Source organism: Talpa occidentalis, unplaced genomic scaffold, assembly GCF_014898055.3.
Source record: "Talpa occidentalis isolate TD23 unplaced genomic scaffold, MPIMG_talOcc4v2.1 talOcc4.7, whole genome shotgun sequence".
In the NCBI taxonomy this organism is placed as follows: Eukaryota; Metazoa; Chordata; class Mammalia; order Eulipotyphla; family Talpidae; genus Talpa; species Talpa occidentalis.
In genome coordinates, this window is record NW_023605083.1 from 101,903,404 (window position 1) to 101,921,647 (window position 18,244).

The 18,244-nt window shown below is 39.2% G+C and overlaps 2 protein-coding genes across 4 annotated transcripts in view; one reads left to right on the plus strand and one right to left on the minus strand.

Moving 5' to 3' along the window:
- The window catches only part of CENPP (centromere protein P), a 174,510-nt gene that overhangs the window by 87,072 nt on the left and 69,194 nt on the right, over positions 1-18,244 (plus strand). The gene's annotated exons all lie outside the window — the stretch shown is intronic.
- The window catches only part of ECM2 (extracellular matrix protein 2), a 42,428-nt gene continuing 31,641 nt past the window's right edge, over positions 7,458-18,244 (minus strand). For all 3 annotated transcript variants that reach the window (XM_037492205.2, XM_037492204.2, XM_037492206.2), the window contains 4 exons: positions 17,288-17,445; positions 15,103-15,242; positions 13,369-13,695; positions 7,458-9,001 (listed from right to left, as the gene is read on the minus strand). In XM_037492205.2, coding sequence (XP_037348102.1) covers positions 8,833-9,001; positions 13,369-13,695; positions 15,103-15,242; positions 17,288-17,445 — 794 coding nt within the window. In that variant the 3' untranslated portion in view covers positions 7,458-8,832. The remainder of the gene's footprint in view (positions 9,002-13,368; positions 13,696-15,102; positions 15,243-17,287; positions 17,446-18,244) is intronic.

The window sequence follows — 18,244 nt, forward strand, 5'->3', positions numbered from 1 at the left end:
GCACCCATGACCCATCACCATAGCCTCTTGTTCTCTTCCCTCTCTGTTTTGACTCCTCTCCCTCCCTTGCTGTATGCCTCAGATCTACCATAAAAGGAATTTAAACAGAACATTTTTAATGACCTTATATTCTAACCGTGGTGAAAATAAAAATAAATTGCTTAAGCTAAGCTCACACATAACTTCTGAGATAATTTCTTGATCTTTTCCTGGTGTAGCGCAGTGGTCTAAAACCTAGCGGAGACCACTGAAGAGGACTGTAGAGATAATTTCTGTATGATGGAACCCCCATGGTGAGAAGTAGGGGTGACACCCTCTTGAGTGTAGCTATCATAGCTACAGGACTCTGGTGTGGGTGCTGTGGAGGAAAGCAAGATGATAAACCCTGAGGAATATGCAACATGTTGAAGAAAGTTCAGGGCCATTGACTCCTAGGACATAAGTATATATGTTCTTTATGTGTAACACTGTTTATATGTAGTATATAGTAGACACAAAGTTTTCTGAAAGGAGTAGATGATTACAATTTCATGGGTTGTTCAGAATGACCAAGGTGTTGCTATGGACTAACAAGCAGAATGCAGGACTAGTATGAAGGTACATTTAGAGCACAAAAGAATAGGGTTGGTGGTAGACTATAGCATGCCCAGGACAAAGTCCTGTTTAGGATGATGGAGAAAAGGGGTGGAAGGGCCAGAGCTCGTATGGAAAAACACCAGCAATTTCACTAACAAAAACACAGACACACATACACACACAACAACAGAAAAAAAAAAAACAGGGCTGGAAAGTCACCGCTGGAAAATTGCCAGTGTAATAACTGCTTTAGGCAAAGATTAACAAAGAAACTAAAACCAGTAAGTAAAGGGTTGTTAAATGACAAGATACCTAAATTCTTATCTTGCAGATTATTGAATTGCAAGGAGAACCAAGTCTCAGCATTATCAGTAACAGGCGTCCTAACAGTTTATGTCAAAAAGGAATTACATAATCACTTACATGGAATTCTTGCCCAAATGTTTGATGTAAGTGTAATCCTGAGGGAGCAGTCAAACAAAAGTAGATTAGGCGACATGCTATAAAATAACTGGCTTGGACCCTTCAAAATTCAAAAAGTCTGGCTCTTCTTGACTGCAGGAGATAAATGGTCAGTATGTGAGTTCTAAGGATACCTTGAACCTTGCATACATGCATGTAGGTACACACTTCTGCATATGTACACACATACATGTGTCTGCACACATGCACAAATCCATGTACCTGTGCAATACAACAGATTAGGAAATTGTTTTAACAATTGGGAAAATTTGGTACTGACTATGTGTTAGATAATACTGAAATGTTAAATTTCTTGGGTTCAGTTGTGTGAAAGAATATGATAATTACCTCATGGCAATTTAAGAAACTGTCCTTGTTCTTAAGAAATGCACTAAAGTGTCAGGGTGACATGTTACAATATCTGCACTTTGCATTCAAATGATCTGTCCTCTGCAGGTATACATATAATTATGTAGATATGTGTAGACATGGATATGGAAAGAGATCAAATAAATGACAGAGTATTATTGGCTAATGTAGGTGATGAGTATTTAGATGTTCGATGTATCATTCTTTCAATTTCTGTATGGCCTTAAAAATAATTGCTAAATAAACCTGAGAATAGATACTAAACAGCTGTGGGAAGGAAAGCATGACATTTTGCTTTAAGTTAATGTTAACTCTTCGTTTATCCTTAATGTTAGTGAAATGTTTACATACAAAATTTATTTTAGGTTAAGGTGTTACCATAGACAGGTGTTCTTAATGAAGGCACTAGTATCCCTAGACATTTGGGAAGTTTTATATTCTCTTCATACATGCAAAATGTTTGTATATGTGTATTTTTCTCCACAGAGGGTCCATCATAGTTTTTATGATACCCTCATAGAAGTCTATCCTTCAAATGCTAAAGAACTTTTACCCTAGAATAGATTCACAATTTATAGTGCATCCTTTATTCTGTGTATCATAAAACTAGTTAAATTGACTTTTCAAACAGTTCACATATAAACTTGGTATTGTGAATGTAATTCTCAACTTATGTAAAACAAATGAAACTTCAGCAGATTCCAACTTATGAAAAGATTCGCTTATATCAGCTGATAGTTTAATGTAAGTTTATTTGGCCACAGAGATTCTGTTACTTAGAAACACACCATGACATTTTAATAACATGATGTATTCCTTTTCTTTTCCAAGCTAGTATGTGTTTAGTACAATCACATGTTATTTTTAATACAATCTGCTTTCCCTTGTGTAGATCCACATTCTTCACATTTTGTGCAAAGGAAAAAATATGTTAGACTGTGAATTTTGATTTTATCCATTTTCATGTAGAAAGAGAATATTAACTTCAAAGAAATAGTCATGCCTTCATTATTTTTTAGTTGTGTAATCACTAAGCTCTATTTACCAAGTTAGAGTCATTCACTCCTTTGTGAATAACAGTGTGTGACAGACCAAATTCCTGCATGGCTTATGGTCTTAGCCATAGCAGCCGACATGTGAGCAATAGGTTAGTGTGCAAAGCATTGTCTAAATTATACAGGATCAAACGTGCACTGACACGTGACTGTTATGTTTATAGTAGATCTGTTTCTCTGAAAATCTTTTACAAATGTCTCTGGATCTGCTGGATTAGGTACAGTCAAGACCAGTAATGAGATACTTGAAACTTGCCAGGAGACCATCTGCCTGAGATATGCTTCGGGAGACCTCACTGTGGCAGGCCACAGTGCCCACACACTCAGGCCAGGTTAGTACAGATGGGTGAATCTATCTGCAGGACAGGTGCACTGATCACGTCTTCTAGTTTGGCTGACTATTTTAAATATTTTAAATATACCCCCTCCCCCCATTTTAGGTGTTACAGGTAATCACATTTGTAAATCAGACTTTACTTTCTTGTAATCAGGTGTTTGTTTGTTTTTTTTTTAATGTGCTTCTAAACTGCATCCATGCCAGTGAAGATAAGTGATTTAGACTCTGAATTCCAGCTTTGCTCTGCCTTAATGAAGTGCTGCTGAAGTACATCCTGCACTGGCTTTTCTCCTCTACACAATGGATAGGAGCTTGCAGTGATCCTACAGAGATGCCATTAAGCTCTACGGAGCTCCTTACTACTGGCATGGTGTAATAGACCCACTCTTTTCCCCACTGTATTTCGCAATCTAAGCAATCAGTTTCCTTGAATAATTAATATCTACCAAGTTAAGAGCCCTGACAGTTTTGAACAAGTCACTGAATCTTGCCTGCTGGCGTCCAGATGCCTATGGATGTAGGAAAGGCACTGTGTCGGAAGTTTGCCTGTGCCAGCACTGTCATGGACATCACCTCATGTAACCTCGAACCTTGGGAGGTTGATGTTCCCCCTAATTTTATGGGCAAGGAAACTGGAAATCAGAATCTAAGTAAACTTGGCCATGTCCACAGCTGCTAGGGGTTCCAGACCAGAGCCACAATATTCATTCTTGTTTTCTAACTACAAGAGAGAGACCTCATGTTTCATAGACATCTGGGGCTTAAGATCCCTGCAATTGTCTGGTATAGGTTGGGGCTACCCAGAAACTTCTGCCTATTTCCATGGGTACTTCATGTCTTTTAAGTTGATAAGGATCTGAATCCAGCTATGGACGGACATCTTCAGTCTGTCTCCCATATGGAAGCTTCCTAGCCATTTGCTAAATAAAGGAAAGAGGGGTAATAGATATCATAGGGAGCTTGCCCTAGCCCTTTGGAGTTCCACTTAAGTAGCAGAATTTGAGTCTTTCATTCTTTTAGGTCAGCATCTGTGAACATAGTCATTCTTAGTATGTTTAACTGATGGCTTAGCAAAACATGGTCAGTGTTGCTATTATGCAGAACAGTCAGTTGATTACAAAGTATTACCAGTTATCAACACATGACTTCATTGTTTAACAGACTATACTCTGCCTGCTCTCTGACATCCCAGTCAGGAAATAGTCATAAGAAAAATGTATTAAAAAGATTTCATGTAAATCTTTTTAATTCAATTTCTTACTCCTACTTTAAAAACCCTTTTTTCAGATTCCTTTCTCTTTTGTTTAGGAGTAATATTAATATCAACTTTGGACAACTCATGAAAAAAAGATTTCACGTAAATCTTTTTAATTCAATTTCTTACTCCTACTTTAAAATCCTTTTTTCAGATTCCTTTCTGTTTTGTTTAGGAGTAATGTTAATATCAACTTTGGACAATTCATGAACTCATCCAGTTTAAACTGAGGATCAACAGTCATTTTGGCATCCCAGAAATTAATTGTCTCTATTCTTCTAAGTTTTACAGTCTTTTTCCAGAAACAGGGTACACCCCCCGACCTGTCTACCATGCAACGCCCCATATGTGCGAAGAAATACTTTCAGACCTAAGTCATAATACCAGATCTGTTGCTGGGGTGTGGCACAGACACCCAGAGCCAAGGAACTGGACTTGCAGGCGTGGCTCCTCTCAGGCTCTTTGGGGTCACACCAAGGGCTGAGGTCAGGTGGAAACCAGCAGTGCTCATGGCTTCTTTGCCATCCCTGAAATTGCGTGTTGGTGCTCTTTTCCTCACTTACCCATGAATGTAAAGGTTTACACTATATAGTACTGAGCAGCTATGGGACTAACCACACCCTGTGTGTGAGCGGGAACCATCCTGACCCCTCTCTTCCTAGTGCAGCCTTGCAGACTGGGGGGACACTACTCATAGATCTCAGCTGCAATGCCCCTGGATGGTTATTCCATTGTAATAAAAGTGGTTCTATTAAGTTGTCATTAATTTTGACTTCAGAAGACTGACTCTCAGTCAGTGGAGTGTGTGGAGTGATTTGGCAATGCAAACTATACAAGAGATTGTTTTGTCTTCCTCACCCTTATGGGTAATACTTCCCACACCAGGGTCCCTGTGCCCTTAGAATTTAGAGGTTCACAAGCCCCACTGTTAGACTTTCTGCTTATCAGACTTTGGCAGAAGACGCAGATGAAGTCCAGAATCAAGCATGTACTGCTTTCCCCTGCTATTCAAAAATAGTGTTCCTTTGGGTATGGGAACACTATTAGCATTAATTTAGGAAAAATTGTTGAGTGTTCCAGAGACAAAAAAAAAATTACACCAACTAGGAATGGTCTACTTTGGAATAGCAGGGAAATATATGTTCCTTATTGCTCCTGAGTGCAACCTACCACCCTGGTGTCCTGACCCAGCTGCTGCACAGGAAGTCATAGGGCTTGGCAGAGATGGAGGGTGTGAGCCCAGTCTGCATCTTGCAGCACTGTGTCCTACAGAACCAGTGCTCAGCCTACTGACCTTTCAGGATGTTTTAGGTCAGAGGTCAGCAGAGTTTGTTAGAGAGCTACTCAGAGCTGATCCCCTACCATGGGGCTGGGACTTGAACAGATACACCCACTAAAATTCCTGCCCTGGCATGTGCAAGGAGGCTGCAACCTATGCACCTAAGGAGTGCAGGGGAGCTGAGCAGAGTTACCGGACAGGGGCAGAGGATTACCAGACAGGGACTATGACTGCATGTTCCCTGTGAATTTTGCAACTTGGTATATAATTTAGATAGTACCTTGTCCACTGGTTCTAAGAAAAAAGTAGGGTAGAGGTAGCTAGCCCTTGGTGATAGTAGTACAGCTACTTTATTTAAAGGTAGTCTGTGTTTCCTCTTCAGGGATGCTTCCACCCCACTCTCAGTGAACTGCATTTGAAAAGCTTCATTCTGCGCCAAACATGTCATTTCATAATTGAACCAAGTTAATTCTAGGAATGTTAAATGACTGTGTGGTCAATCATTGATGACCAAAATGTGCCTGTCATGTCCTAATTCTTGGTGTCATTACTTCCTTATGATTTTAGGCCACACGTGTCTTTTACCATATCATATCTGAAGTACTTTATGAAACGTTCTTATCTGCAATAAGACAAGTATCAAAAATAAAGCCAGGCTTTCATGAGACACTCCTTGTACCTGTGTACAAAGATGGCACGCGGTTTATATTTTCAGAATGTAGCTAGGCCAGGACTTCCTTAGTGTGTGTGTGCAAATGCATACTTACAGTATATTTCTGAAGCTAAACAGAACAACTGCTTGTTTATAGTATTATATCATGAAGAATTCTTACCATGAGGATATGTATCACTTTTTTAATGGAATTAATAATGCTGTCCAGAGCATGATGAAATTTCAAGGTGGAACAAGTTTAGCACTGGACATATTTTATGTTTTTAAATGACACAATCAATTGAAGTAAAAACATCTTCCAACTTAAGGACAAAGCTCCATCAGTCATTCTGTTTTTCAGCCTTTCTAGAGGTTCTGCTCCTATGAGGATGTCCTAAACACACTGCAGGATCTCAGTGGTCTCACTGTAAGGCTGCTGGGTATAGCTGTGTCTTTCTTCGCCTTATGAGGCGTGGACTCTCTTGAGCCCTGGAACCTGGGAGCCTCCCAAACTCAAGAAGACATCCCAGGAGCCCAGCGTTTCTTGCATTCCTGCCCTGTGTACTGACTTCATTGCACTTAGCAGTTGGCTTAATTGCCTTATTTATTTCATGTTTATTGCCCTTTCCAGACTATACATTACCAGTGAGCAGATCTGTTTGTCCCTATCTCTAGAATAACATCTGAACAATAATAGCTGAATACAGTCAGGGTGAAGAATGAATGCAGGCATGGCTCAGTCTGTCATTCCAGGATGCTAATTCTGTTGACTCACCTTATTCATTTGAGGCCCCCTCTGACACTAATTTTGCTTACCACTTATATTTCCTTAAACCATTTATGTTGATGCATTTATTTTCACACTGCAAAAAGCAGTACAGGATTCTTGTTAAATGGATTGTTGTATTTTCTTGTTCTTAATCTGCTCCTTACTTTCAGCTTGACCAACTTAAATTAGTAATGCTCCTACATTGCTAAACTGATTATCAGACGCAACTTTTTGTTCTATGAGATTGTATGTCATTCTGTTCCTAGCCACCTGCCTTAAGTCTTTGACCTTGAATCTGACAGTATTCATCATATTACTATTCTTGTTCATGTTGAAATCTCAAAATCCTAGGTATTAGGAGAGGGAACTTAGAAATAACATTAGCTCAAATGGTTGAATCATACTTTAACATTTTGAAGATTGCCCAGAAAATAATAAACTTCAGTTGAATGTGCTGTTGCTCTCAATTTTTTATGAAAGATTGGTAATAATAACTACACTTGCTGTGCACTCCAACTTTCCCAGATGCTTTTCATTCTTCTCCAATCTTCGTAACATCCTTGTGAAGTGGGGCTGAAAGGTTCTGATCATGGGGAGAGAACTATTAAAATATTAACTGAAGCTTGAAACATTGTAGTAACCTGTCCAAGGTGTCAAGACAGGAACTGAAGTTCTTAGTCTAGTGTTTTTCAGGCCACAAAACTGAGAATAACAGGCAGAAGTCAGCATAGTTTTCATATGTGTCATTTACACATAAGATAGAAGACCACTACATGATGAAAATTTTATTAAATGGTTTTGGTGAAGTCTAGTACATCGTAAATACTAATAGCTTTGTGTTATATTGAGCTGAATAAAAGGATACAGTTGAGTAAATTAGGGCAAAGAAGATGACATTAACAATGACCAATGGAGAAAAAAATTTCAAAATTTCGTGCATTGGGTCTACATTTACCAAGTTATAATCAAAGATAATTAACTTATTTTAAACAAATGCTGCTGCTTTCATAAAATCTGTTGATCCTGAGTAAAGAATAGTGAGGTTGATCTTAAAATACTTTTTATTTTTTTTTTATTTATTTATTTTTTTAATTTTCTAGAGGCATGTCTTATTTATTTATTTATTATTTGTTTGTTTGTTTGGTTTATACATGCACTGGGTACAGTCAGAAGCGCGGGAGGGTGAGAGAATTCACCAGAGCCAGAGCAGGGAGCAGAGCAGGTAGAAGGACCGAAGGACACTGCTGAGGGGAGCAGCGGGTGGCAGGAGAGGTCTGCGCGCCATGTGGGACCCTCCTCCGGTGGCCGGGGAGCAGCCGGGGATTGAACCGGCTGCAGAAGCTGCAGGCAGTTTCGCAACCCAGCGCTCAACCGCTGCGCCACCGGGGAGGCCCTTAAAATACTTTTTAGACTTAAGGAAAAGTCTCAAAATTACTATGGAGTTTTGCTTGCACCCTGCTCTGAGCCTCCCCTAATTTTAATAACCACTTACATGCCATAGTACAATTCTCAAAAACTGGAAATTAACTTTGAAATAGTGTTTTTATTTCACACATGTAATCAATAGAAGGCTGCAAAGTCAAGCCTATAACTATTTATACAATAGTTGTAGCATTAAGGTCTTACTGTTGTTTTAACAATAGAATAATAAACAAAACACTAATTCACAAATTGTACCTGTTACTTCTCCCTGTCATATACTTCTTGGTTTTGAACCATAGCATACAACATTTTTAAAAGGATACAGGGGAGTCTCAACTCATGGTAATACTGAAGTCTGTTGTTCCAGATTTTCCCAGTCTAGCTCTGCAGTGCACATAACATACTGTTCTCAGGAGAAAAACCTTGCAATAGAATGGTTTCTTTCTAGAGGTGTGAAACTGTAACTGTCAATAATACTGCTGGAAGACTAAACCTTGTAGCTGTGTTTTTGGTTGTTCATCTGTGGATTGGTGGATCTGGTTGCCTGCTTAAAGATACTGAATATAACATGAGGCGGCTTGTCTTTTCTACTGATGACAAATGCTTCTGCAATAAATATAAGACTACAATTTAGAAATGGTAAGGAAAACTTGAAATTACTTGATATTTTGTGGTTTAAGAACGATGCTTGAATATGATCTTATGCATGAAAATGCATACGATGATATTTCTCTTGTTTTAATATAATTGTTTTCAAGATGAAGATGTTCCAGGGTTGAATCATCATCTTCTTCAATATTGCAAATTTGTTCTGGAAGAATATTCCTAAGGAAAAACAGATATATACAAGTCACAAAAGATCCAAGTAATATTCTGCCTTCATAACTTAGAAGTTAAGTTTTACATTTATTTTAAAAAGTTGTTTTTTCTTAAAATTAAATGGGATCCTCTTTGTATATACCAGAAAAAAAATCCTGATAGCTGAGAGATCTGACTATAAAAGATGAAGCCATAGAAGTACTGGAATAAAGCATGATCTTAGTCTAGGACTGTGGAAGAATCTTCCTATTTGTGACCAAAAACCAGAAGCACTGAAAGAAAAATTAATAAATGGAATACAAACAGATTAAAGACAAATGACAGACTAGAAGAAAGTATTTGCAACTTAATCACAGAAAAAGGTTAAATATAAAGACCTCCTAAAAACCTGGGAGGAAAAGGGAGAAAAGAGGAAAAAAAATATTTGGGTTACTAGCTAACAGAAGAAATAAATGACGTGTATATATGCAAAGGTGCTCAATTTCATTTCTCATAAGAGAAGTGTAAATTGAAGCTAGTCAGGCATACTACTCACCAGATTTGCTACCAAAAAGAAAAAAAAAGCAGTAAGTTCATCATCATTGAGGGAATTCAAAACAGTACAACTCTATGGAGACGAATTTGACAATATCTAGCAAAATTACATGTGCAATCCTACCTATAGGAATCTACCCTAAACTTAGAGTGGAAAAGCACAAAATGATGTTTGCACAAAGTTCATGTGTGTAACTTCAATGTAGTAGCAAAAGAATGGAAGAAGTCAAAGTATCAATAAGGAATTGATTGAATAAGTGTCAATAAGAAATTGGTTGAGTAAGTAGAATACTATTCAGTTGTTAAAGGGATGAGGAAATTCTTTCTATGTTGATAGGAGTGAGAAGCAGGATGTACTCCTAATTTGTAAAAATTAAATTTAAACATAGGAAAAACATATGAGAGAGAGAAGGAGAGAGAAAGAGTGTGAGACATCTGTGTAATGACTTATGTAATAATTGTGGGTGGGGTAGGGAATATGAATATGTGTATTTGTGTATACTTACATTTGCAAAAGATATACTGGAATTAATAGAAATATTTCACCTTTGAGGAAGGATGGAATAGGGCATGAGGGACTGGGACAGAAGACTTTCCAATATAGCTTGTTACATAGTTTTGACTATGGAATCACATTAATGTGTAACATAGTAAAAATAATATTAATTCAGATAGAAAACAGTAATTCCTAAAAAGCAAAAACTAACTAATGGATATTAAGTTGTTGACATCTTGTTATAGAGAAAACTGTATTTCAGTTATACATTCTTCATGAAACATATTCTAAAGACAAATAGAACTACCAAAAACACTGTAAAAAATGAAGTATTTTTGTTGTTACCATAATAATGGTGATGACATTTTGAAGCTGGTATTTAAATATTGTAAGAAAACAAACTTATGCTAACATTGTTAGAAACCTAGATGCAGTATAAGAGAAACAAGATTAAAACAAAAGGAATACTTTATAGTTACATTTGAATTAGGAATGTCAGTATGAACTAATATTCTTTTTCTTTACAAAATACATAGCTCCTAGCAGTCCACCAGGTCTTGAAACACTAGAAACTAGTTTGAAAGGAATGTACCATATTGGGGCCATGAAGAGTGTTGCCTAGTGAAGGATGCTGGGACTCTGCAGAGGGAGGCTCTGTCCACAGATAGAGGGATGGCTTAAGTTTAAGAACAGTAATTACAACCTTAATATATAAAACCATAAATGCATGTTGATTCTCCAAAGAAAGAAAAAATGTCAAAAAACAAAAGAATAAAGCCAAATTGTTTAGCACTAACCTTCCCCCCCACATCCGCTATTAACATTTTAATATATATTTAGTCTAATTGTATGTCGTTTTTCAATTTTATTGAGATATAATTGACATAAAACATTATATTTGTTTAAAGTGTACAGCATGATTTGATATATATATATCCAAATGACCACCGCAGTAAATTTACTTAGATGTCATCTAGTTACAAATCTGTAATAAACTTTTTACTTCGATGGGCATTTTAAAGGCAAGGACTTGGTTTACCTAACCTTTCAGAATAACAAATTAGCCCTGGCAGCACTCCGTTTGCCCACCTGTGACTATGCAGGTGCTTCTTTTCACCAACTCTCTCCCTTCGCAGGGCAGCAGCTTCTTGCCTGCCCATGACCTGTCCCATGCTGGGGCTTCTCTTCACTGACCTCCCTCTGCAGAGGCTGCTCTCCTCAAGGCCCCCTGCCTGCAACCATGCAGGCTTCTCTTAGCAAACCTGTCCCTTTCGGGGCAGCTCTTCCTGCCATCTGGTGTGTATGCAAGTGTCTTTTATTATCCTATCCCTTTTCTAATAAACCTGCTCTTTAAATATAAAAAATAAAACAAAACAAAGTAGCCCTAGTTGATAAGAGAAAGTTCTATAGAAATGAATCCCAGCTAACAACTGTGAAAAGAATTACAAAAATAGAAAATCATCATTTTTTAACCCTTAAGATTCAAACAACAATCATCTGTGAGTGAAACCACTGCTTCTGTGGTCAAGAGAAAGTTTATAATAGAGATATCAGGCTGTGACTACCTAAGTTCACTGATAAATTTTAGAATTTCCAGAAGTGGAATAAACATACACAGTATATGTATAACTCAACCTGTAAAGAAAATTGTAGTCAAAAATTTTGAAACTCAATTTTACAGATCCCCCATCTCTCCCCAGTACTTTTATAAACTTAGAACCCTTCTCTCTTTGGTGTTTTGGGAGTATAAGTGTCTCTGGAATTTTAGAGATAGGAAATGAACAAGGGTATAACCCTAGGGACAGGACACAGAACTCTGGAATCCCGTTTTACTCTTGCCAGCACAAAACAAGATTTTCCAGAATGGTTCTTGAGACATTCATGCTTCCTAGGCAGGGAGAGGGTCAGGCACAGACAGAAAACTGACAGGAAAAAAATATGTCCCCAGAAGTGAAGGAAACTGGGTCTTAATACATTTATTCAGAATTTTGCCTTCAGAAAAATCCAGCTAGAAGCACCTTTAATTTTGGCATGCATTTAGACTTTGTGCTGTACAAATTAGAGCTTTTTTTTTTTTCTTTTTAATAGAGGCATGTTTTTTTTATTTATTTATTTGTTTGTTTGTTTGTTTTTGTTTATACATGCACTGGGTACAGTCAGAAGCGCGGGAGGGTGAGAGAATTCACCGAGCCAGAGCGGGGAGCAGAGCAGGCAGAAGGACCGAAGTACACTGCTGAGGGGAGCAGCGGGCGGCAGGAGAGGTCTGCGCGCCATGTGGGACCCTCCTCTGGTGGCCGGGGAGCAGCCGGGGATCGAACCGGCGCTGCAGAGGCCGCGGGCAGCTTTGCAACCCAGCGCTCAACCACTGCGCCACCGGGGAGGCCCACAAATTAGAGCTTTTTAAATGATATATGAATGTAGAGAAGCACCGTGATCTATTGCCTTTATTTTTTTTTATAGAGGCATGTTTATTTATTTATTTGTTTGTTTGTTTGTTTTTTGTTTATACAAGCACTGGGTACAGTCAGAAGCGCGGGAGGGTGAGAGAATTCACCAGAGCCAGAGCGGGGAGCAGAGCAGGCAGAAGGACCGAAGTACACTGCTGAGGGGAGCAGCGGGCGGCAGGAGAGGTCTGCGCGCCATGTGGGACCCTCCTCCGGTGGCCAGGGAGCAGCCAGGGATCAAACCGGCGCCGCAGAGGCCGCGGGCAGCTTCGCAACCCAGCGCTCAACTGCTGCACCACCGGGGAGGCCCATCTATTGCCTTTAAATCTCATTTGTTTCTGTCTTTAAGGTTTCACTGTTATATAGTCATACTCTATTTTTTAAACATTTTGCTAATGAAGTTTGCATAAATACACAAAAAAAAATTTTTTTAAAGATTTCTTTATTTATACATACAGGAACTGGGGTACAGGCCAGAGTTGTGGGTGGGGTGAGAGAATTCACCAGAGACAGAGTGGGGAACAGAATAGGCAGATCTACTGAAATACGCTGCTGAGGGGAGTAGTGGGCAAGTCAAGAGAGGTCTGCTGCGCCATGTAGGTAGCTCCCTGGCCGGGGATTGAACTGGTGCTACAGTGGCTGCAAATAGCTTCATAGGTTGCATCTTAACCCCTTGCGCCACCAAGGAGGCCCCAATATACAAAAATTTTTAAAAAGACTAAAATTAATCCTCATGAACCTGTCATCTGGCTTTAACAGTTCTATTTCCCAATCATGTTTAATTCAACCTCTTGTCGCTTTCTTTTTTCCTTAACATAAGTCTCAGACATTGGGTCTTTGTTATTTAATCATGTGTTTTGTCAACTACAGCACTTTCAATTGAAAAAATCAAAATTTACCTTATCTTGTTGTTGTTCAACCTCAGGAAATGTAGTGCTTTCATTTCTTGTATCCCAGGTGGTATAGATTTTAAGTCATTGTGATCCAGAAACAATTCTCTCAGAGAATGATAGGCTCCATAGAACGAGACCCGGTCCACCCCATCGTCAGTGAGTTTGTTAAATGACAGGTACAGGTATTCCAGACCTGGCTCCATGTGGCCCAACACATAGCCAGGGATGCGCTCTATCTGATTCCCTATGAGCACGAGGTGCAGCAGGGACTTGGGTAGATAGGAGGGAACATGGTAGAGCTTGTTGTAGGAGAGGTCAATTGATTCTAGATTCCTGTGGCAAAGACAGAACATCAGAACAGTGACCTTGAGCTTCCGGCTTTCCTTCCAGCACTCAGTGTGTGTGTGTAGTTGCGCAGCTATGACCCACAGTTCATACTCTTACCCGGCACCACATTGGCCCTCACCATATCACACTCCATGAAAGAGGAGTGCTCAAGTTCAGAGAGAAAAACTCATATCTGGGCATAATGCTGAGGCCAAGAGGGCCCTAAATATCTCTTGGGTCAAACTGGAATCAGAAATGAAATCCAGACGTCTTAGATGACAACAAACTGCTTATCCCCAACTGATCTTTAGTTCTAGCAGGAATAGTGAAGTTGTGGTGTATTTGCATTTCCATTCCATATTTGATCTGATGGCCAGCACACCTGGGGCACAGGAGGAGACTGGGGGATCTAGAAAGTGTGGTTAATTGGCCACATGCTCTGGGAAATGTTGTGAGCCTCCTGGCTCATTTCAGAAGCCTCACCAGATGAAGACCCCACCTTCCTCAATCCACCACCTCCTGCTGAGCCCAGGTGACCCGGAGGTCTCTGTTCATCTCTACACTGTGTCCCTGGCTCTGTCCCAGGACTCCTACTACTGCCATGTAAGGTCCCATGCACACCCCTTCCCTGAGGGTGGCTGATTACTCCAGGACATTGGATTCTGCTTTTGCCCCATCAGCTGGATAGTCTACACTCAGTTCCATGAGACTTGATATAAGTGGTTTCGGTGACTGAGGAAAGTGGTGTAGCACAGTGAAGCCTGGTATTTCTACCTGTTGGTGTGAGGGGAGGAGGAGCATTCCTTTCTGTCTGTGTACAGGGGATCATCTCATTTAACCTGAACCACCCTGTGAGACCAACAAAGCTGTTATCAGCACTTAGGCTCACAGTGCTCTGCTCAGATCTGGCTGACTCAGGACATGGCATATTTTAGGGTGTCCAGGCAACAGTGACCCCATTAACCCTAATACCACTCATATAATGAAGTACAGTAGCCCCTCCTTATCCTCAGGGGTATGTTCCAAGACTTCTGGTAGATAGTACTGAGCTCTTTGTGTACTACATTCCTTCCTAGACATACAGACTTAGGATAAAGTTTAAATTATAAATTAGGTAATAAAAGAAAGTATTGTAACAACATATTGTAATAAGTTGTGTGAAAGTGGTCTCTCTCCCAAAATATCTTATTGCCCATAATATTTTTGGAGCATAACTGAACCTATGGAAATTGAAACCACAGATAAGGGGGTACTGCAGTAGCCAAGTTTTGACTTTACTGGAAAAGGAAGCTCTCACAAGCCCTTCAGAACCTTCAACTTCCCTCATAGCACCCTTTTTATGCCCTGTTTAATAACAGCAAAGAGAAGGAATCCTCTAAGAAAGGTAAACATATACTTGCAACATATACTTACTCTTGATTTATCCAGGCTAAAGGAGCAATCCTGTGTTCTTCAATGTTATTATAGCGTAATACAATGACATTGATCTTTCTGGTACGATTAAAACAAAGTTCAGTTATTTCTTCAATTTGGTTATTTTCTAGGTACAATTCCTGTAATAAAGAGAAAAAACTTATTTTAATAGTTAATTGTTAATCAATAAATGTATTCCATTTCATAGAGATTAAGATGGTGTTATATTCTCACTAGTGTTATCTAAAGAGCCTTACTGCTCTTCCGTATCAGTTCATTTATTTAAGTTGTCAAACTTCCTAATGAGTATAATGAAATGCTATCTGTCATGGTTATGGAATTTAGTGAATTTTATATTATTATTTTTAACCATAAAATATTGCAAGATTCAGCATACTGTAATAATTATATAAAGCTTTATAATTTACAAAAACTTACATAAATTATCTCATTTGAGCTTCAGAATCCTAGAAAACACTAAGAATTACCATTTCCACGTAGCAGTGGAAAGACAATTGGTGTGCCAATGCCACGTGTCAGATACACAAGAATCTTGTCCCATTGCCCCTGGCTCCAGTCAGCATGCTTCCCATTAGTCTGTGCTGTTTGTAATTTTTTTCTTTTCTTTTTATTTTTTTGGCTCATGTTTTTTTGGACTTCCTTGTATTGTAATTGATTTTATTAAAGCTTATTTACAAGCCTTCATTTAACAACTCGGTGAAGTTTGCTAGAACTGCTAATAAGTTTTTAATAGCTAGTTGCCTTCAAGTTAAATTCAGTTGGCATTAGAGGGAGTTTCTCACTAAAGGATTTTTTTGGAACTCAGGAGAATTGGTATATATCTTACATATTAGAGAGCTATATAATATTAGATATTAGAGATATTAGCTCTCATATATTAGAGAGCTATATAATATAGCTCTCTATTCCAGTTTTAATTTCCCATTCTTTGCCATTTAACTTTGGCATTTGTTACAGATGGGTAAACCAATTTTAGCTCTTTTGTTTTTACAACTTCATAGTATTTAGGAGGATGAACTAGATTACTGGTTTCCACACATGGTTGTATATTAAGACCACTTGTGATTTTTAAAATGTAAGTTCCAACCTCAGTGTACCTCAGAGCATACTCATCCATGCATTGAAATTGGGGCTGTGAGATAGCACCTTGGAAGGGTTCAGAGCACATACTCCTGCATGGACAGCACCTCCAGGCTCTGGAAAGAGGCTCTAGGAGTGGGAAGTTCACACTTGGGATGGAGATACACTCTTTTGTATTTTCAAGGAGTGGGTATGTATGCATTTTCTATTTAAAATTTTAATTTTTAAAGAAATTAAATTATAAATTGCAGGCCTTACCCACTGAAGAATCTGATTTAGCATAGGTCCAGGAATCTGTATTTCTTTAGATTCCAAACAATGTAAGCCAGGTATTGGAGCTGATTGATAAGTTCTAAAGTTATATCTCAGTCTGCAGATAGGAGGAAGAGGAAGGACAATGGCTGTGGCAGGTGACCTACTCTTTGGGCTCATAGCAGGCTCATCCTACCTTCTAGCTCTGTGTGTGTGCGCACACACGCGTACACATACACATGCACACACATGTCCCTAAGTTCCCATTGGTCATATGTCCATGTTTCATGAAGTTGGGGCATTTCAGTCAATAGCAGAGACCACCTAGAGAACCTTCTAGGTTGTTTGTCCCTTGCTGCAACAAAGAAGACCCCATATCCAAGAGGCAGGGATAGACAGGACATTGCATGAGCCCTTGGTAGGATCTGGTTGGAGTTGGTAAGCTGTAGATCTCTGCAAATGGGTCTGTCCATGCAAAATCCCTACTAGTCCACATGGCTACTCTGGATGGAACAGTCTGGGATAAGTGTCAGGAGTCTAGCTTGGATAGGTTTAAACTATCTTGCAATGTCAGACTACTTTTTACAAGTTGTAGTTTCTGTTTAAAGTCTCAACAGGAACAATTTCACTTTATCAAGAGTTTTTACTATTAATTATAACTTTGATTCATAGTTTTGTATTGATTGACAAGAAAGCAGTTCTCAAATTATGGTAACCACTATATATTAGCACTGAAACTACTATGTTTAATATGCTTCATAATAATCTTTTAAAATATATGCTTTCTTCCGTTGTATTTAAAATATAAAACAATAAAGAAAAACATTGATACCTCAATAGAATCAGGAAGACCCTGTGGTATAATTCTGAATTTATTTCTTCCCAGACGCAGGTAGGATAGGCTCTTCAGAGGTTTGAAAGCTAGTGGATTGACATTGATTTCACTGAGATTGTTCCCTTCCATTTCTAAGGTGACCAATTGATTTAAGCCTATTTAAAAAAAAATTATTAGGACATTAGGATAATTGAAAAAACATGCAATTTCTATACCCTTTCAAAATGTCCTATGAGGTGTTCAGCGTCTTTGGAAGACAGATGCTGTAGTTTCTTTTTATATACTCCCCTATCGAGCCTTTTAATCAATTTGCAAGATCCAAATGTGCCATAGCCAGAGCCAAATGCCGAATGCATGGGCCAAAGAGAGGTGCATGTGGAAAGAAATTTGGGATGCTATATAATGAAAGTATGTACACAGAACAGAGAAGGGGATGTATGAAAGGGGGAGAGTTGGGGTATAGAGGAGGAGTAAACCGGGAGGAGAGTTGGGTGCAGAGGGGCCGGAGAGGACAAGGAGAATCGGGATACAGAGAGGAGGGACAAGGGAGCTAGGGAGGAGAGTCAAGGTGCAAAGGGGAACAGGGGGTATAAGAAGAAGAGTGGGTACAAAGGGAAGGGGGCAGGGAGGTCAGGATGTAGATAGGGGAAAAGAGGCAGGGAACAAAGTCAAGGTACAAAGGGGGCGAGGTTAGAGAAGAGAGCTTGGAGTAGAGGGGAAAGAGACAGGGAGGAGGGTTAGGGAGCCCTAATGAGGCAGTCACACAGGGAAGCAAAAGGTAACAGTTTGGTGAAGGTCACTGGAGGGTTTTACAGGACAGCTCGTGTACAGGCAGCATGATGGTGACAGATAGGATTGTCTACAAGGGGTGCTTCCCTTTCCAGGACCCAGAAAAGAATGCTCTGCCCAGTGAACCCTCAGCCTCTGAACAGGGAGTTGCAGCAATGGGAAAGA